This window comes from Hyaena hyaena, unplaced genomic scaffold, assembly GCF_003009895.1.
Source record: "Hyaena hyaena isolate Hyena2069 unplaced genomic scaffold, ASM300989v1 scaffold_328, whole genome shotgun sequence".
NCBI classification, from domain to species: domain Eukaryota; kingdom Metazoa; phylum Chordata; class Mammalia; order Carnivora; family Hyaenidae; genus Hyaena; species Hyaena hyaena.
In genome coordinates this window covers 884,482-905,449 of record NW_024080958.1, presented here as the reverse complement: position 1 = coordinate 905,449, position 20,968 = coordinate 884,482, and the positions used below count along the sequence as shown (strand labels likewise).

At 49.4% G+C, this 20,968-nt stretch overlaps 1 protein-coding gene across 2 annotated transcripts; it reads right to left on the bottom strand.

The window, feature by feature from the left end:
• Positions 1 to 105: 105 nt before the first annotated feature.
• On the bottom strand, positions 106 to 20,907 carry LYAR (Ly1 antibody reactive). Of its 2 annotated transcripts, none has more exons than XM_039248999.1 (9): positions 20,728 to 20,907; positions 14,950 to 15,125; positions 13,547 to 13,661; positions 9,116 to 9,223; positions 8,913 to 8,996; positions 5,187 to 5,604; positions 4,797 to 4,883; positions 717 to 802; positions 106 to 264 (listed from the first exon to the last, which is right to left on the bottom strand). In XM_039248999.1, exons 2-9 carry the CDS (start codon positions 15,069 to 15,071, stop codon positions 130 to 132), a joined length of 1,155 nt encoding a protein of 384 aa, XP_039104930.1. In that variant the 5' UTR covers positions 15,072 to 15,125; positions 20,728 to 20,907; the 3' UTR covers positions 106 to 129. The 2 variants fall into 2 exon arrangements, with proteins under 2 accessions (XP_039104930.1, XP_039104929.1); XM_039248998.1 differs by having other exon boundaries at positions 20,765 to 20,907.
• Positions 20,908 to 20,968: the final 61 nt, after the last annotated feature.

Sequence of the window (20,968 nt, the reverse complement as noted above, 5' to 3'; positions counted from 1 at the left end):
TAGACTTTTTCTGTAACTTAAAAATACTGCTTTGAAAAGCAAAACTGGAGTTGTTGTAATTCATTATGTCTTACAAACAGCAGTGAAAGAAATCGACAGAATGGATTCGATTTTTGAGTATAAAAATGTTCATTTCGAAAGCTTCACTTTGTCCTTTACTAACTTGAAGGTGGGGTTCTTGCTGATTTTCTTGTTAAAGATGGTCAGGAGCTCCTCTTCCGATCTGTGGTGCTCCTTTGTCACCGCGTAATACTGAGCCAAAACCTTCGCAGGGAAAAAGATATCAAGTGGGTGATTTGTCCTGAAGATTTACCTAAAACATCCTTCCTTTAACCCAGGAGGAGGCCACAGTAAAACAGAAAAGAAACGCAGGTGCCGGTCACAGGGGTGTGTTCTGCCCGCAGCTTCGCGCACCCACACGTGCAGTCTGTCCCCCTCGCCACGAAGTTAAAAACAAGAAGAACCACTGCCCTGCACTAAGCAAACGACAGCAAGATGCCAAGAACAGGACTTTCCCAGTTTCTTCAGCACCGTTCTGGCTCAGGAAGTGCGATGGGATGGGGTCCAGTCCCCCCACCCCACCAGGGGCGACTGAGCAGCTGGAAAATCACAGATACAAATCCCTAGTATTTTAGATTAGGAAAACCAAAAAGTGTACATCTTGCAATAAAGAAGTGGCTGTCCCCAGCTTCTGCACCTGGGTCCATGCGCCATACCTTTTTCCTGAGCTTTTTGATCGCTACTTCATTGTCCGGGGCCTGTTTCAGAACTGCTTTAATAGTTCCCTTCCAGTTGAATTTACCTACGATATAGAGAATAACATTTGTTTCAGTGTATAACCAGACGGATAAAGCAACCATCTGAGTGACATCTATCTGCTACCCGGGAAATGAACTAATAACCCTGACCGCGCCATGTAGCAGGTGCAGGGCCTGTCCGCTCACAGGGGCCTACAAGCCTGGCTCCCCTTCCAGGACTCGCCCTCAGAGTGAGCAGGTCAAGTAGGCCACCCGAAGTACCATCACTGTCAGATGCCTGTAAGAAGACCCCGCTGAATCCGATGAACGCAGGAACCGCCACGGAGCATGCGCTAACATCATGGGGCTGCCTAAGAGGAGCAAAAGCAGCTTCGCCTCGGACGACAGAGACGGCCACAGACACCAGCTGTCCTGCGGGCTAAAGGCTCCCTAGGGGACTTCTGTTTCCGGGAAGATGGAGCAGATGTACTTTTCCCGATTCCATCTGCTGAGAGCAACGAAACCCCTGGAATCCTCTACAGACAAACACAGGACGACTCTGAAAGATGGTGAGAAGGCGGACCAGGTAGGGACCTCGGGACTTGAGGAGTGACCTGGTAGTGAGCTTCCTGTGTTTTCTTTTTGCTCCAGAGATCCCAGATTTGGAGCTCAAGAAGCTGGCAGCCTGGAAAGCCAACAAAGCAAGTCTCCACGAGAGCCTGATCCTCCTCAGCGAAAGACCAAGGAGCAGTAAAAGACCAGGAAAGGAACCCCTCCACAGTCTCCTCTCCTCCAGCTAAACATCGTAGAAGCAGCGTGTGGCTCCACCCCCTCAAGGCTGTGATGAGGGAAGGCGTCAACAAAGGCTGGGTAGGAAATCGGGACTCTCATCCACGCCAGCCGGTACCGTGGCCGTGGCCACGGACAGTGGTGACCACGTGGGGAGCCAGAACTCCCACCCTGCCTGCAGTAGCAAGGAGTGGTCCCCTCAGGTGCCAGCAGAAGTCGGGCAGGCTCCCACCTGCTGTCATGAGGTCTTGTCCCCCACTTCCCCTGCCAAATCACATGGGAAAAAGCCAGTTGAAATAAGACCCAGAGTCTTGTAATCTATGAAAATATCCAGGTGCCAAGTGAAAACCAGTCATCATTCCAAGATAAAAATACTTCAATAAACAATTCTGTATAAACTTGGAACAAGAGTAGAAACACTCAGAAAAAAAGACATAAAGAACCGAACAGAGATTTTAGCACTGAAAAATATGGTAGCTGAACTGAAAAGCTCAGTGGACAAACAGAACAGAGGGGGGAGAGGAAAGAATCAGTCAACTAGAAGATAAAACAATAGAAATTACACAGTCTGAGCAAGAGAAAACTGGAAGAAAAACAAAACAAGCCCAGAGCATTAAGAAAACTATAGAGCAGTACCCCTCATGAGTACAGACACAAATATACCTAGCAAAGTATTAGCAAGTAGAATCTAGCAGTCAGGTAACACATAAGAAAATTATACACCACAACAAAGTGGGTTTATTCCAGGGATGAAAGACTGGTTCAATACTTGAAAAATCGATCAGTGCAATCCGCCACACTAATAGCTAATGAAAAAAAAAAAAAAAACAATCACATCAATCAACGCAGAAAAGGTGTTTGACAAAATTCCAACACATTCATGATAAAAACTCTTAGAAAAATAGGGACACAGAGGAATTCCTTCAACTTTAGATAAAGAGCATCCACCAAAACCCGACAACTGCCGTGAAAGTAAAAGGCTTAATCGTTCTTTAGATGAGGCACAGAGCAGGGATGTCAACTCTCACCACTCTTATTCAATGCTGTGATGGAAATTCTCTCCAGTGCGTGAAGAGAAGGCCAGGGAAGAGCAGTCCCGCGGCTCAGAGAGGAATTACAGCTGCCCCCATCTTCGGATGACATGATCTACGTACAAAGACCCAGGGAAATCCACAAAATCATGCATATTCTGTATAATCACAGCAAGGGTTTTTGTAGAGCTAGACAAGATTATTCTAAAACTGAACTCTGACAAAGAATAAAGCCTTCCCAGTTTCAAGATTTCTGACAGAGTCACAGCAATCGAGGCTGTGTGGTGTGGGCAGGGGACAGAGAATCCACGAAACAGAATCAAGAACCCAGAACAGAACCACACAAACATGCGCGAGTGATTTCTGACACAGGTACAAAAGCGATTCAATGAGGCAGAAGCGCCTTCTCAACAAACAGTGCCGGAGAACTGCACACCGATGGGCAGAAAAATGAACTTGTACTGAGTCTTATATGTTACATAAGAATCAACTCAAGATGGATTGTGGGCTGAAGATCAAAACTGTAAACCATTTAAACACAGAAAAAAACGCCTCTTTGGGATCTAGGGTTAAGCAAAGAGTTCCCAGACTCGGCACCAAAAGCATGACCTATTAAAGGGGAAGTTGACAAATTAAACTAAATCAAAATGAAAAAAATTGTTCTATAAAAGACGGTTATAGGATAAAAAAGCTACAGACTGAAGGGAAAAAAACTTTGCAGACCACACATCCCACAAAAAAGTAGTATTTAGAAAAGGATACATAAAGAACTCTCAAGTCTTAACAGTAAAAAAGAAAATCCAACTTGAATATAAGCAAAAGACACGAACAGATGTTTCAATGAAGAGCTAGATATACAGATGGCGAATAAGTACATGAAAAGATATTTAACATCATTAGTGATAAAATCATCCCAAGCTGTTATTACACACCTGTCGAAACAGCTAAATAAAAATGTACCACCACCAAACCCTGGCCAGGATGTGGGAAAAGTGGGTGAGTCACACACGGCTGGGGCGATATAAAATGGCACAGCCACTCTAGAAAAAGTTGGTGCTTTCTTTAAAAGCTAGACACACAGTCACCACACCACACAGCGACTGCCCTCCTGGATGTTTCTTCCAGAAAGAAGTGATGTGTGTTCACACGAAACCTGTATGGAAGTGCTGACGGCAGCTTTGTTCATAACGAGTGGAGACTGGTCCTTCAAGAGAGGAACTGGGTGCGTCCACGCCACGGGCTACTACTCAGCAGAGGGAATGGGTTTCCAATACACACGACAACCCGCATGCATCTCCAGAGAAGAACGCTGAGCGAGACAGGGCAGTCTCAAAACCTGACGTACTCAAGGATGCCATTTAGGTAACTTTCTGAAACCGTGGAAGTACAGACACGGTGATCGGATCAGTGGCTGCTGGGGGCTGGTGGGGCGGCGGGGCAGGGCCTGGCTAGAAATGGGCCCACAGTGGGGCTCCCGGTGGCCAGGGGAGTGTTGGTCTCCTGCCTGTGTGGGCATCAGCACCCTGTGGGCACAGGACACTTGTGCCCACTGTGGCCCTAGCAGGAAGCAGGGAAAAGGGCACATGGACCCATTGGTCTCTATTTCTTACAACTGCATGTGAATCTGCTGTTCTCCCAAAAGTATTAAAAAAAAAAAAAAAAAAGGGCTCATACACCCCAATTTGGGAGTGGGGGTTCCAAGTGAAGAGGTCTAAGTCAGCTCGGGCAGTTACTGAGCCTCCATTAGTAATGCGTCCACCCCCACGCGAGTCCTTGAGTCTGCTCTGGATTAGCAGGACCCCAGCGAACGCTTCAGGCCGGAGGCAGCGGGGGCAGTTTTGTGGAGGAGGCAGCGTTTTAGAGGAACTTTAAAGGCCGGGAATCGGATTCTGTGGGTAATCCCGGGATCAAGAGCAGAGGGGAGGGGGCAGCTAAGTCTGGGGGTACTTCCAGGACAGGAGTGAGGGGCAGGGGGAAGGAAGCAGGCAGAAGCGAAAGGGAACAAGGTCTCGGAAAGCCGTGCTGGGTTTATCTTCGGTTCCAGAGAGAATGGATGTCCAGTGTAGACAGTCTTCCCCTTAAAGCCAGACAGCCACTGTGGAGGGGCTCCCATGGCTCCCATTCTCCCCTCCGGGGCCACACCGCGCCCGAGTCTGGAGGGCATGAGCCGTCTGAAGGCCCCGGGTCACCTCCTCCCTCCCCACCCTGACCAGACCTCTCCAAAGGATGCCAGTGATACCTTTTGCAGGAGCCTCATGGTTTTCTGGTTCGCCACCCTGAGAATGTTCTGACAACTTTTTCTTTTTCTTCTTAGTATCTGCTTCATCTAGGAAAGCAGAAAGATTGAGCACGAGAAAAAGATTTTGCGTTTACAACAGCAGCCACGATTTAATGAAAGGCGTGCATGGCCAGGCCCCGTGCATCCGCCAGCATGACCTGGCTCACGGGACTCTCCCCCTGCGGGTCTGGGGGGCACGCGGCGAGCGGAGAGGTGCCGTCACCCGGGCCCGGGCTGGCCCAATCGCAGAGCTCATGCTCCTTGCCTTACTCGGTCTGAACGCCAGGTCTGGCACAAATTCACTGCTCTACGGCACCGTAACAGAGCCCAGGGCACACGCCAGCCACATACCTTCCATGTGCTTCTGCTTTCTCTTCCCGGGCCGCGGCTCCAGCGGCTCCTCCCCGGCGGCTCCGGCTCCATCCACCGCCGCCGCCGGGGCCTTGCCCTCCTCGCTCCAGCCCTTCTTCCCTGCAGAGCCCGGGGCGTCCCCTCCAGCCTCCTGCGCGGCTGCTGGCCCTGTTTTGCGCTTCTTAGGCTTTTGACTCTTTGAATTCTCCTGGTGGCCCTCTAATTTTAGTTCTTTCTTCTCTTTTTTTCTATTCTTCTGCCTTTCTTCCTTCCTTTCTCTTTTATTCTTCTTCACATCTGCTTGCTTTTCTGTGGTGTCATTTGTCTGGGAGGCCGGAACCTTTGTGGAAAGTTCTGTGCTGGGCGGGTTGACTGCTTGGTCGCGTGGCTGTCGGTGTGGCCCCTTACCGACTGGTTCCTTATTATTAAGCAAAACCAAGAGACACATAAATACTCATTCCAGGCATTTGTGCACATCACTGCACGTGTGTACAGAGCAAACTGTTCCAAGAAAAATGTCTACTACTTACCATCTTACTGTGACTGCCTTCCCCCCAAGAGCTAAAATGTGGCAGTAAACATATCAAATGGGAAAAAGAAAGGTCCCCCCAGCCCACGCCCCACCCTGCATTTAATAGACATTTCCGTGCCACTGGAAAAGCGAAGAATCCTTATGTCACTTAAGCTAGACCTTTACTTCTGGCTCACTGTCCACCTTTCTGGTAGAAGATGAGCACACTGGTGTGGCAGAAACCACTGGATTTATGCATCTGCAGACCTGGGTTCGAGCACCAGCTCTGTGAATTCTGAGCCGGGTGACTCAGGGCAAGTTATTTATCTGCTCCGAACCTACTTCCTCACTGAGAACAGGAAAGGTAGTAGAGTGAAAGTTCATGGACGAATAAAATGGAAAATTATGTCACGTGCTCAGCAGCTCATGGTGCTGAGTAAGGAGGAGCAGACGGAGGATGCTCAAATGAGCCACTTTACGTCCAGGAAGGTTCTGTAAACCCTGGAGCGCTCGAGCAGCACAATTTACTCATTCAGAACAGAGGAAGGGATCCGGGACACCTGGATGGAGGGAAGCACAGGGAGCGGAGGCCTGGAGGGAGGAGGGAGGGAAGCCCGGGGAGCAGGGGCCTGGAGGGAGGAGGGAGGGAAGCCCGGAGAGCGGGGACACAGAAGCCTAAGGAACCACAGGCCGCGCACTACCGTACTCAAGCTGGCACATAGACCTGACTGAGGACAATGACCCCAGCAGAACGAGGCCGCTGCCCGCGGCACCCCCTGCCCACGGCACCCCCTGCCCACGGCACCCCCTGGCCCGGAATCTAGGCTGGTCTCTACATCAGCCCCTTCTCAAGAATAACGCCCGCAATGCCCAGAACCGCTGGTGGGTCCTAACGCGTCCGGGTGGGAATGCTCCGGGAGTGGCGGGGACCGCTGGGCATCAGTGCCCGAGACCCCTTCTCGTTAGTTACCAGCTGGGTGACAGACCAGTCACCTCCAGTCTCCTTCCTCTGGGAGGGTAGGTCTCAAGGCGGGAGCTACTGTCTCCCAAATTGAGGACTGGCTTTCACTCAAGTGCAAAGAGTCTACAAGGTCACGCCTCTGTCAGCGCTCAAGCCCCCGGCAGGTGGGAGACCAGCCAGGCCAGGCACGGGGAGGGAGGCAGGCCGTGTGCTCAGACACCCAGTCAGAAGGACGAAGGGGCCCACGTCGCCTCGCTCCTGGCCTACGGTGCCCTTCCCGGCTTCGAGGAAGGCACCGTTAGGACACTGAGAGCCTCAGACCCCGGCCTGCCTGCTGCCCGGGTCAGACCACGTCTCTAGCTCGGGTCTCCCGTCCGCACCCGGGAGGGGACACACGCATCCCATATGGGAGCTCCTCGGCAACGGTCGACACGCTCCGTCCCCATATTCTTTCTACTTCATTCCAGGCTCTCCTCAGAGCGACCCCCTTTCCTAACAGAGCCCCCCCTCCCGCCTTCCGTTTCTCCCCAGCGCTTCCCACGCCCACCCCACCGTCCCAGCCGGGACCCACATATGCCACCGTGGGTCCTGCGATGGAACGCCGCACTGTGAGGGCGGGACTGTGGCCTCATCGCAGCTGTGGGTATAGGGGCCGGGCACGCTGCCCTGGGGCACAGACCATACCCCAGGAGCAGAGCACGCAGGAGCCGAACGCCCAGCGCACGGTAACGGGAGGGGCAAACGGCAGGGGTGTGAACGGATGGGGCCACAGAGCCACCTGCGCCACACACGCGGGGTTGTGCCGCGAAGGCCACGTTTTACAGAGCTCAGTGTGCCATGGGCTGCGTACTGATTATTCATTTACTTTTGAATATGTTCACGGCTTCAAAAGGAAAACCAGAAACTTTTTTTTTTTAATTCTGCAGTGAACAAAGCAATTCCAAATCTTTGATTCTTACTTGAGATGATGGAAATAATCTTTAAAAAACAGTCCCACCTAAATGCTAATCAAGTGACAGGTGACAGAGCGCGCTCGGGCGGCACGCAGCAGCTCGTGCACTAGAACGAGAACACTGGAGAAGGTAGCGGCCGTTGTGCAAAGACAGCGCCTACATGACCAGTTCTAAGCTTCCGAGGGCCCAATCTGTTTCTTCTGGAAGCGAAAGGACAGGACAGTTTCACTGTTTATCCCAATTTGCTACGCGAAATGTTCCCTCTTTAAGTTAGTCAAATCCCGGCAAGGCGAGCAGAATAAAAGGTGGTCAGAAAACCCCACTGTTGGGGGCGCCTGGCTGGCTCAGTCGGTGGAGCACACGACTCCAGGTCTCAGGGCTGTGGGTTCAAGCCCCACGTTGGGTGTGGAGCCTACTTGTAAAAGAAAGGAAAACCCCGCTGTTGTTTTTTAAAACTGCTATCGATTTAAGTCTACAGATGAGGCATAAAGCTCCAAACAGCAGCAAGGTGCAGGTGAATTAACGGGGAAAATGCTTTTAATTAACTGCGTGACCTACAAGGTGGCCACATGGTATCAGATCAAGACTCTGCCTGTGGTCCACACCGAGGGGTCTCTCAGATCGAACCAGACAGGCGGCTGACAATTACACCTAGGAGATTCACGGACGGACGCGCACTGGGTGTCCACCAGTCACGGGCATGAGGAGGGGTGCTTGCACGGTCTCAGCTGCTTTAATAAAGGGATGGGGCCTTCTGTGACCCCCTCGCCTGAAGGAACCCCTAAGTCGCTCCCTATGTCCTCACGGTTTATTTTTCTTCATGGCTCTGTCATGACCTGAGACATTTTATAGTTCCTGTCCAGGGCCTGGCACAGATCAGGCACTAAGTCCCGAATCCATGCATGAATTGGACTTCTTTAAGTCATCTTTTCTTTAAGACAAGGAAACGGAGGCTCAGAGAGGTTAAATAAAGTGCCCAAGATCAAACATTTGGCCAACAGCACAGCAGGGATTCAAACCAGGTCTGTCAGACACCCCAAGTTCCTGCTCTTTCCAGTACATCCCACAAGCCGCTTCATGTTAGCTGGTACTGTTATCAAACATTGGGATTAAATACCTTTCTCTGCACAATAAGGAAATCTTCTCTGCAGTGCATTCAGTTTATTCTTTCCCATAAATGAAGGCACAAAGAGGCTCTCTGAAAAAGAAGGCTGTCTTGACCTCCAAAAATAAGACATTCCCATTTCATTATTACTGATCATTGTTGCCACACTACAAATGTGAAATTAGATCTGACTTACACTGCTGGAAGCTTCAGAAAAGATATTCCACACCTGCTCCAGAAGGGATTCATTGTGAACTTTTAAACTGTTCCCCATCCAATTCTGTAAGGAACAAACACACAGAAAAACCTGACGTGCTCCATTCTGACAGGTGCACACAAGCTCAGTCACCACGGGGCCGCGCGTCCCTTCCATTCAGGGAAGGCAGATCACATCCGTACCTGAAATTTCGCCTTTTTCCTGGGAACGTTGTCAAAACCACTAATTTGCTCTAAAAGTTCCCTCACTTTGGGGCTCACGTTGGGTCTTTTTATTAATTCATTAATTTTCTACAAAAAAGGAAAGATAAAACAAGTAATAAACAAGTGGCACAAGAGTTTCACAAAAGCCAAGGTTAAGTGTCCTTCCCCTGGCTAGAGGTGTCGCATTTCAAGGCCAGGTTCTGTATTAGTGCCTATGCTTACAAATTCACCACAGTGCCGAAGCGCTGGCCGGAGCAACTAGGCAACAAAAAGAAATAAAGGCATCAAAATTAGAAAAGGACGCATAAAATCATCTCTGTTCACAGATGATTTCATCTGACATGTAGAACACACCGAAGATTCCACAAAAAATCCCATCGGGACCAATAAGTCCAGCAGTCAGAGGACTCAGAATCCACGCTTTCTAGAAAATTAAGTTCTAGACATCCATACACCAACAAGCTGAGAAGGAAATTAAAAAAACAATTCCTTTTATAATAGCATCAAAAAGAATAAAATACTTAATAAACTTAATCATTAAGAAGCTGAAAGACTTGTACACTGAAAACTGTAAAACACTGAAAGAAATTAAAGAAGACACAAATAAGTGGAAAAGACATCCTGTGTTTGTAGGTCGGAACACTTAACATTAAGAGGGCAATACGAACCAAAGTGAGGTACAGATTTAAATGCAATCCCTGTGAAGATCCAATTGACATTTGGGGTTTTTTTTGTATAGATAGAACGCTCCATCCTAAAATTCACGTAGAATCTGAGGGGACAACAATCCTGAAAAAGAACGAAGTTGGAGGTCTCATGCTTTCTGATTTCAAAGCTAGAGTGATCGAAAAAGCATGGCACTGGCATCAAGATGGGCACGTCAACCAATGCAATGGCGAGCCCAGAAATTAACCTTGCATCTGTGGGCAAATGGTTTTCAAAAAGGGTGGCAAGGGGGCGCCTGGGTGGCTTAGTCGGTTGAGCGTCCGACTTTCGCTTAGGTCATGATCTCGCGGTTCGTGGGTTCGAGCCCCGTGTCGGGCTCTGTGCTGACTGCCAGCTCAGAGCCTGGAGCCTGTTTCAGAGTCTGTGTCTCCCTCTCTCTCTGACCCTCCCCTGCTCACGCTGTCTCTCTCTTTCTCTCTCTCCTAGAAATAAATAAAAAAAAAAAAAAAAAAAAGGGGGTGGCAAGACCATTCAGTGGGGGAAGAACGGTCTTTTTAACAAATGGTGCTGGGAAAATGGATATCCACATGGAGAAGAATGAAGTTGAACTTCTGCCTAACACTGCATACAAATACTAACTCAAAATGGATCAAAGACCTGAACTTAAGAGCTAAAAACTAAGCACAGAAGGGAAAAGTGTTATGACAGTGGATTTAATAATGAGTTTTTTTATACCTAACACCGAAAGCACAAGCAGCGACGACAAAAAAACTGGACTATATAAAAATGTAAAACTTGGTGTACATTAAAGACGCTGTCAACTGAGTGAAGATGCAATTCATGGAACAGGAGAAAATATTTGCAAATCATGTATCTCATAAGGCGTTAACATCCTGAATATTTAAAGAATTCTGACATCTCAACAGTGAAAAATAAACAACCTTGGGACACCTGGGTAGCTCAGTCAATTAAGCAACCGACTTCAGCTCCAGTCACTGCGGTTCAGGAGTTCAAGCCCCGTGTTGGGCTCTCCGCTGTCAGCACAGAGCCCACTTCCGATCCTCTGTCTCCCTCTCTCTCTGCCCCTCCCCTGCTCACTCTCTTTCCCTCTCTCTCTCTCTCTCTCTCTCTCAAAAATAAACGAACATTAACCACCCTGTCGTAACGCCTCAGATGCCTATTATCACAAAAACCAAAAGTGCCGGGGAGTAGGAGAAGGGATTGGAACCTAGTGGGAATGTAAAATGGCGCGGCCACTCTGAACAACAGGATGGTGCTTCCTCAAAAAATTTAAAAATCCAGCAATTCCGCTTCTGGGTGCATGGCCCAAGACAACTGACAGCAGGGACTCATTTGTACAGGTATTTGTACACCATGTTCGTAGCAGTTATATTATTCACAATAGTCAAAAGGCTGAAGCAAGCCAAGTGTCCATCAACATACGGATGTATAAACGTTGTGCGGTCCGTCCACACAACGGCATGTTGCTCGACCTTCAACAGGAAGGACGTTCTGACCCCTGCCACAGCATGGACAAACCTGGAGGACATTGTACTCAGTGAAATAAGCCAGGCACAAAGGACAAATCCTGTATGACTCCGCTTAGATGAAGTCCCTCGGGTAGTCAAAGTCACAGAGACAGAAAGCAAGATGGTAGATCCCAAGGGCTGGGGACGGAGGGGACGTGAGGAGTCTGTGTTTAACGGGGACAGAGTTTCAGCTCGGGAAGATGAAAAAGGTCTGGCAATGGATGGAGGCGGTGGCTGCAGAGAGTGCGGCTGCACTTATGTGCTTCAAAATGCTTACAGTGGTAAACTCTGTGTCAGGTATAACTTACCACTTGCCACAAGTTTTTAAAACTTGGAAAAAAGAATATAAACAGACCAAAGGGGATCAAAAGATTCAGACGAAAATGGATATTATCCAGACCAGGAAATTACTTGAGGACCAAGACAATAAGCAGCCTTAAGATCTAATGAGTAAGTCTGAAATAGCAGAACAGAGCAGAGATGGAAACTAAATTAGCAACCTAGAGAAAATGCTTATGGCAATCTCAGTGAAAGCAGGGGAAAAAGATAATTTAAATTAAAGTTAAGGAAATGACAGTACACAAGAAAAATGGTCATTGATGAGCCAAGAGAAAGAAAAATAATAAACATAACAGAACACAGGATGATGTCTCTGCATTAGGAAAAAATTAAAGCTACATATACACAGACCAGAAAAAACGGATACAAGACACTAACATGAGGAGAAGACAAACCTTCTCTAGGTACCTAGGCAGCAAAACAAATCAAGACAGTGAGACAAGCATGAACAAGGAAGAAGTGAAGCTGGCTGGGCACTCGCCCGAGTGGCACGTGGGGTCAGAACAAGGCACTGGTGACAAAGTTCTGAGGAAAACATTGTGACCCAAGCAATGGGTGAGGTCTCCCGGACCCACCTACCCACCCTGTGTGTGTAAGCCCAGAGGCATCTAGAAGGATGCTCAGTTTTGGACCACTGATAGGACTCGAAAACTTCGTCTTTAAAACTGAAGGGTTAGGGATTCAATCCCCATGAGGATTTTTCCCTGTGGGAGAACACCCAGCGTGCCGGAGGGCCCGGACAGCACCTGGAGGAGGACTCGATCTATGACCCAGTGACGCGGCTGCAGACGCCTGACAGTTCACAGCAGGGATCAGCAAACCCCTTCTGTAAAGAACCAGGTGGTAAGGGTTTTAGGCCCTGACTCCTGGGCGGCGGCCATGTAGCACTTGCACCAGCTGACCATCCAGAAACAAATGCGCGCGGCCGCGGCGGGGCCCTTGCATTTGCCGGCCGTGCTTTAGAGGATGTCATGCCAGACATGATGCAACTCATACACTCAGGTACCTCAAGCTCAGGACCTAGAATGTCATCTCTTTCTTGGGGGGATTAAGATACAGTCTGAGCCCAAAAGTGGGGCTGACGGTCACCAGCCTAAACATCTTCGTTAAAATAGGGAGTTTTACTAGCTTCTCTATCTGCACTGGGCTGACCTAGTGATTAGTCCTTTGTGAAGGGAAGGCGTCCCCTCCCAGGAGGTGGCTAACTCAGCAAGCCAGGGAATACCAGAGAAGGCGCATTTAAACTCTATCGTCAAAGGGAGTTAACTATTATGTATCCGGTTTCTAAGAGGGTAGAGGATTTACAGATGACGTTTGTCTTTTCTTTCTCCTACCTCCCGTTCTGAATCCTCTCTCCTAAGGATCTCTTTCTGAAAATGGGGAGTAACGTTCTGGAAGCTTCACCTCTCAGTGAGTTAGGGACTTTGCTGCCTTTGCTGTTTTTACTGTGCGTTGTACTGAAGCAGAAAATTCCTTTTATTTATGAAAATAACTTTATTTTGCCCAATTCTGATGACTGACGGATGTGGCAGATTAGAACATGGCTTGAGCAATACAAGCTGCATTACCACTAGAAGTGGATAAAGATTAGAAAGTTTCCGGTCAGTTTCGTAGCCAAGGGAAAGACAGCAGAACTCTAAACGCTTTTGCAAGAAATCTGCAAAGCGTGTGGATTAAAGACCAAATGCACTGCAGGTGTGTTCACGGAGCAATAAGGAGTTCTTGGCCAAGGCCGAGCCGCTCAGTCCCCGTCTGCTCTAGGGCACGATGTTTGCGCATCTTGTCTGCGCATTCGACGTGTTTGCTCTCAGGCTTCCAAAGAAAGCGGAAGAGGTCAGAAGCAGCTAGAAGTAGCTGAGAACTAAGAAGACCTCACCTGGATCCACGCCTGCTGCTTAACGTCGCCTTTGTGGGTTTTACCTTCGTAACCTTTGCCGCCATACTTCTGTTCCTCGCTGATGCACTTCACGTGGTTTTTGTAGTCGTCACCCCTTCAAAGTGATAGAAAGTTCCACCGTCAGACCGACCCTCCAAGCGGAGGCTCTGTCTGATGCTCATGTGCTGCTCCCACCCTCTGTTCTCCAGCTTTACGGTTTGTAACATGCTGGGCAGACGCATCGTCCCTCCCCCAGGCTGTTCGATGCAGAGCCCAATTGCCAAAGCTTCCACCTGCTTCTCCATACAAAGGTTTTAAACCAAACCGACGGGCAGTACTTTTTTGGGTCATAAGTGAATATTTGCAGAAAAAACAAAATAAAAAGAATTCTCTGCAATAGGGTGGCTTTATTTTAAATGATAAAATCTGTATGGTTACCTGGTTACAGAGTAGCCCATCGATAAATAGCTATACAATAAGTTAAAAGCTAGAGTAAAATGGTGCTATCTTGTCACTCAAAAGTTCTAGATCTCCAAGGCTCAGAAAATGAGGAAACTCGATTCTGTCTCCTACAATCATCTAGAAGACCTTCGGGGAGATGTTCGGGACCCGGTTGGGGGCAAAATCTCTCAATGAGAAAAACCCAGTTTTCACCTGTGTTATTGATCAGGCTTCCTCCTAGGATTGGTTAGGTATCAACAAAGGCTTTAGCAGTTTTCAAATAATTTTTTTGGGGAAAAAAAAAATCACTGCTTTCTAGAATGAAATTAAAATGGATTATTAGCAAATATCGTCCGAATACCAGAGGCCATTGAGGCAGAGGCCCCAAAAGCCACCTTTGCACCTAAACCTGGGGAAGAGGTGAGCCATCTGCAAACAATGACCCGTCCCCAGAGAGGAGATAAGCAGTGAAAAATCTGTCCTGCCCGCCCCCGCCCCCCGGTCCTCCCCTGTCCAGAGGCCCCTCAGTGGAAGTACTGGATGCACCCAGGGGCCAGGGCCTCGCTTCTACCATCACCTGTGAGCTTGCGCGGGGTGGGGGACTGTGTCTTTCCTCCCTGTCCCCCACGACCCAGTTCCCAATCTGTCAATCCAGCTCTCCAATGTGGCCAGCTGCCGTGCCCCTGGAGCCTTGCCCTGGGTGGTCGCCTCTCAGGGTCTGGTAACGCTGAGTGCCACCTACGGACCCCATGCTCCCGACATCTTCGTTCCCCTTCCCCTCTGTCCTCTCTTCCTGACGGTCCTTACAAAGTGAATAGGCTGCAGAGCACTTTTAATTTTTCTCTTCATTTCCTTCCTCAAAGGTGCCTCCACTTTCATTTTTTTAAGGCTTCATGGGACCCAGGGCTTCCCAAACAGGCCTGGACCTTTACTACGATCTACAGGAATTAGGTAGAACTTACCAGAAATCTTTACCGCAGTCAATACAAGACAGGCACTCGCAGTTTCTGCAAACAGCTGCGTGCTTTTCCACTTGCACTTTCTTCACAGATTCGCCACATGCATTGCATGTAAAAAAGACCATTTTTAGCTAAATGGTTAGGTATCCTCTATCCAAGATAGGTTTAAAAATCTTGTCCTAAGAGAACATGGAAAGAAAGGAAAAAATAATTTTATCATTGTAATCTGAAACATTTATTCACAATAAACAATCCTACAGCTTGCTTTTCAACCATAATTTCACATGAAAATAGCTACAAAGAACAGAATCAAAGCTGATTAGCAATCTACATAAAACTCTAAGTCAAGTCATAATTAACAGTGATAATGGCTAACATTCGTTAAGCCCAGTTAGCTTCCGGTATGCCAGCCCTGTTCTGAGAGCTTTACACACAGTAATTTATTTAATCCTCACAGCAATCCCCTGAGGGAAGGCCTATTACTGTGTACAATTTACACCAGGTATGGAAACACAGAGAGATTAAGTAACACACCTAAGGTCACACAGTAGCAGACCAGGATTGAAATTTGGCAGGCTGGCTCCAGGGAGAAAGAGTTTGGGGGGCATTAAGCAAAATGTTTTACTTTTCCTGATGATGTTAGGCTGGCTTAACATCCCTGTGCCTTTAGGTGTGAATGGAAATTATTTCCGATTCCCCAATACAACAAGAACACAGTGAGGAGGGAATTCAGGAAGGTTTAGAAAATGGACAAGGGGTCTCAGCATTCTGAGCATAGAAAACATTCATATAGGCATTACTACGTATCCAGATGTGAAAATAGGAGGCTGCACCCCTCAGTCTCAATGGACAGGGAGTAGGGGAGGGAGGGGCCTCCTTCGCAGGCTTCTTGCTGGACCGGTAAACAAGTGGAACCCTAGGGGTGCCTGGGCAGCTCGGTTGGTTAAGCATCGGACTTCGGCTCAGGTCATGATGTCACAGTTCTGGGTTCGAGCCTCACGTCGGGCTCTGTGCTAACAACTCAGAGCCTGGAGCTGCTTCAGATGCTGTGTTTCCCTCTCTCTCTCTGTCCCCCCTGCCTCGCTTGTGCTCCCTCTCAAAAATAAGTAAACAGACATTAAAAGAAAAAAAAAGTGAACCATCTATCAAGGGGGTCCTGGCTGCTGGGCACTGAATTAACGGAGGGTGTCCACAAACCCACGTGTCCCAAGCACTGCCCCGAGATGTCGTATGCCTGTGCAAACACATAACTACCATTTACAGATTTCACAGAGAGGCTATTGTGCTCAAGGAAACACAGATTCGTCTGAAAGTATTAGAGGAGTCATAGTAACTTTCCACGGCTACATAGTTTTTTAATCATTGGATTTTTAGAGCATTGTCATTTTAGGTTATAAGGAAGTTTCACAGCAAAAATACTGACAACTATTTGACCCAGCACCTTCCTCCTGCTGATAAAGGCAAAGGTAAGGGTCAAGTAACCCGGTGCGCTTTGACTCATACAGAAATCCTTAAGCACAGATGGGCAGTTGGGCTCCCAGAGAATTCCCATGCATGTAATCACTCTCTCCCCTCTACTCCCATGGTCTGGGTCACTGCCGGGGAGGTCACACATAAGGAAGTCACAGGGTAATTCCACTCCATTCGGCCTTGAATGGAAATGTACATCCTGGCTGCAGACCCGCGGGTTTCAAAGGCCCAGCCTGTCTCTCGTGGAAGCCTCTTGGCCCCGGTGCACCGTCGGACATCAGCCTTGCCTGATGCACTACATACACACACAGGTCCCGGCTCTGCTGTGCCCTCAGCTTGCCATCGGCGTGGCTTGGCAAGGGAGGGCACGTGGTCAGCCACTGCCCGGCACTGAGTCTAGAGGAGAGCAAACGTGGCGGTGGGTCTGGGATGTGCAATGGCTGTGACCATCCTCCCCTCTGGTCACCCTAAAGATGCGTCCACCCAGCACCAGTCCTGCGGAGCTGACATCACGTGAACTGTAACCCAACTCCCTCCAAGCTTGGCATTCTGCACTCAGCAGATGGAGGCTCAAACAATGACGGGCAAGTGACCGGCCACCCTGCCTCCCACGGGAGAACAAAGGCCAGAACCAGAACCAACACATCACTCAGCCGTCGGCGGGGGCACCTTTGTGTAAGAACAAGAGCGACTCGTTAATTAGTCACCAAGACATGGACGGCCATTGTACCCACAATGGACAAGCAGCTGTGTTAAACCAAATTATCTCCTGAAAACTTGAGAAATACTTTCATCACAAGAACCAACAATGAAAAATACCCCCTCAAACTAAACCAATGGCCTAGAGCTTTCTGACTTTCATTGGAAAGGTCTGCTCTGTTTCTCGATCCCAGGGGGAAAGGGGACGAGAGAAGGCTTTCGCAAGCTTTGAGATCCAACTGGGAGACTCGGTCTGTCAGCGAAGGTCAGGAATTAAAGGCCTGGGAAGGACAGCTGGAAACAAAACATATTGATTCAAAGAAGCCAGTGATGTTGACCAAAAAGATGCCAGGAATATCTGTGCAAAACACATCATCCCTCTGGGGATTAGCCACATGTGGTGTAAACATCAATTCAGGAGAGGATTAGAATTCAGTCACGTGTCCCTTGGAAAATTACCCCTTCAACCATGTTCACTGGGTCTTTTGTGGCAAATGTCCACATTTAAAATTTGTGGGTTTTTTTGTTTTGTTTTGTTTTTTAAAGCAGAATAGAACCCAGTCTCTCGGTGCCTCTGGATTTTTAGAGCCATCACTGTGTTTTCTACTACACTCCTCTGAAATGGGGCCAGTGTGGTCGCCTGCTTGTTAATGAGATAAGGTCTGTAAGGAGCTTACCCCTCTCTTATTTAGAGCCCCGGGGACACCCCAGCACTAGCCAGGAGTCACCTTGACCATGCTTCATATCTAAACATCTCTCCTGTAGGAGGTAACCACTTGGGGGGGGGGGTCTATATGGGGGGTGGGCTGTAAAGGACAGCAAGTCTCCTGCATGCTTAACAATCTCAGCCGCAGAAAAGTGCTACAAACTTACAAAAAGATGACTTCTGAAAACTCCGGCCCTCTAACTGAAGACAGCAGTCACTGCCTAACACAAAAAAAATTAGTTTTGAATTTCACAAAACTAAGTAAATGTGAAAGAAGTTTAAATAAACTTCCAAATGATGTTTTTGGCAAGCTACTAACATTTATACCCTAGAAATTTGGAAAGCTGAAGACAAGGCGCATTAAGAGTTTTAGGACACCCTGTATGCAGGACTCAGCTGTTACGAACTAGAGACGGCGTGCTTTAAGGGGCTGGACCTAAACAAGAGACCCCTTTTCCTTGCCTGACTCCCCTGCTCGCTGTGTCCAAGGGCAAGTCCCAGTGCGGAGATTCTCTGTGTCCTCCCTTCTAGAGGTACGGACACATGAAGAGAAAGCAGTGCCCGTGGGCTGGCTGGGAGCGTGCTCGGGGCCTTACCCCAGTGAGGTCACTGTAGTTCATTTCAGCAGCCCTGTGGTCAGTACCAAGTGTGCACTGGCATCCACATACACCTGGGGGCCTTCCCCAAGGGGGCCAGGCCCTGGGTGAGCTTCTGGCTGTCTGATCCTCTCTGGTCGATGTACTGAGCTCTCAGCAGAAGCCGAAACCCAAGAGAAAGATGATGAATCACAGAGTATGATTATTAGCTCGCCACAAAGCCACTTCGCATTTACGGCCACAGCTGTGCCCAGCACCCCCAGGACAGGCGTGATCACGCCACCCCCCCAACACCTGTGATAGAACACTGAGGCTCGCAGAGGTCAAGGGATCAGGCTAGAGACATAGGAAGCGGCAGAGGTGGCCCGAGACAAGCCCAAAGCTTCTGCCCTGCCTATCTTGACTCATCAATGTCTTTGGCCATTTGCTTGGCCATTGCTCAGCACATGGGACCTTGAGACCCTCACCCAAAAAGAAAGAAAAAAAAAACAAACAAAAAACAAAGGCTCCACAAATGACCTTCCATTTGACACCATAAGGACCCCCAGATCCTCACACACTGGGCAAGGTTACCACCCAGGTCACAGCTGAGGACGTCAGGTGCTGGACACTGATGCCAAGTGAAGGGGTAGCAGGCGGCAACGATCTGGGCACGCGAACTTGTGCGAGACTCGGGGCACCTCGGGCTCCCTTATCAGGATGGTGGTCTGTAGACTCAGGGCCAGAGATCTGAACTGGAGCCTGCACTAGTTCAGAAAAATGAACTCACTGAAAAGTGACCTCAAGGTTTCCTAACTTCCTGGATTCTGTTCATCTATAAAATGGACTCCTAATGCCTATCTTCGAGCACTGTGTGAGAAATAAAATAGGAAAGATTCAACCTTATTCAATGGTAGAAAGAATTTCCTGTGACCTATTAATTTGCCCATCAATGCTATTACACCCAGGCCCCTCCTAAACCCATGTCTCTTTAAACATGACCCTCAAACCACCCATCTATCTTCATAAGTTCACTCATCTCTTCTGGCTCCCCACCCCATGGGCGCCTAGTCTACCACCCTGTTCCCTGATACAATGACCTCACATTTAGTTCTGGAATTGGGAACTGGAGTCTTTTTTTAAACCCTTCCTCCCTCTACATTCTCATATTATTTTTACAGAAACGAACTCACTATTCTTAAAACGTTCTCTCACAGACCTAAACCCCATCACCCCTGGGCACGGCCCACTTGGGGGCAACCCAAGCACAGTTCCCAGTGAGCCCTGTGACCTCAAACAAGCCACTGTCCCCTCTGAACTTCAAGTCCTCCAATCTGTGAAACAAGGGGCCAGGAGCCCCTTCTAAGGCTAGAATTCCAAGAAACCAAGGGTATGGTGGAAAGAGAGGGTGGAGGAGTAGACACGGTCTACCATTTTGCCTGGACCCCTGAACGTAGGCTGATGAGGGTCTCCGTGAGCATCCACTCTATGAGGAAAGTACACCTATCCCCACTTAACAGATGGGCAAACGGAGGCTGGGAGAAGGTGAGCCATGTCCCTACCTCCCCACACGCCACCTCACCAGCATCCCTTCAGTGGCGTGGTCACATCTGTGGAAGTCTACCACGTGTCAGGCACGATGCTAGGTGCTGGGAGACTGGGGAGATGGGGAGGGAGGGGGGTGCCGGTGTAAGTCCCAAGTGGGCCCTCTGCAGCAAAGTCAGCCTTGCAAGTACACCCCACCTCATTTCCTTGTGTCCCCAGAGTTGGTGCTGCAAAAAATCCCGACCTTAACTGGTCCCCTACCACGTGCCACGCCCGGTCAGGGGTCGTTAATGTTTGTGCTCAAGTAATCCTTGCACCAGTACTGAGTCTGGTTCTCTAATATTCCCTTTTGACAGACCAAGAAACGGAGGCACACGACGATTAAGTAACTTGCAGAAGGTCACACATCCCATTAGGGGCAAACCTTAAACCCCGGGGCAGTTACCGCGACCCTAAGTCGGTGCTCCAATCACTATGCCCTATGCCACCTCCTCCTTATGGACAGAGCTCCCCAGGGCTCAGGGAAGACAGCAGCCTTGTCCCCGACGTGCACCAACGCAGAAGCCCAGTCCCGTGTGACCAGGCGTCTTGGTTTGCCCTGGGCAGAGGACTTATCTGTTTTAGAACCGAGAAGCCTCTGTCTTCCTAAGTCCAGGACCCCATCCACGACCCCAGGGTACGAACGAGATCTGAATGCACTGCCTCCTCCTTCCGTGGGTAAGCCCAAGGAGGGGCTCTCATGGTGGAAACGCGGGCATCAGCCACACCGCCCCCTGCCCCGCTCACCCTCTGAGCCCCAGCGCCCCGGGCCGCCGCCCCTCACCTCTCGGCCAGGGCCCGCCAACGGTTTCAACCGGCCGCGAGGAGCACGTGGAAACGCAGCCGCCGGGCCGGCGCCGCAGCCGCCTCCCTCCGGAGCTTCCAGGAGCAGGACCCGCTTCGCGGCCGCCCCGCGCGCCTGCGCGCTGCGAACCCGCTCCCGGCGGAAGTGACGTCCCCGGAAGCCGGAGGCAGATCCGGCCGGCCG

Bases quoted from the DNA above. Each gene is read 5' to 3' on its own strand.
- LYAR (XM_039248999.1), bottom strand. From the start codon at position 15,071: ATGGTCTTTTTTACATGCAATGCATGTGGCGAATCTGTGAAGAAAGTG. The intron at 8,997-9,115 runs GTACGGATGTGA...TGTTCCTTACAG, and splicing joins GGAAAAAGGCGAAATTTCAG to AATTGGATGGGGAACAGTTT. The intron at 5,605-8,912 runs GTAAGTCAGATC...CTTAATAATAAG, and splicing joins TTTCTGAAGCTTCCAGCAGT to GAACCAGTCGGTAAGGGGCC.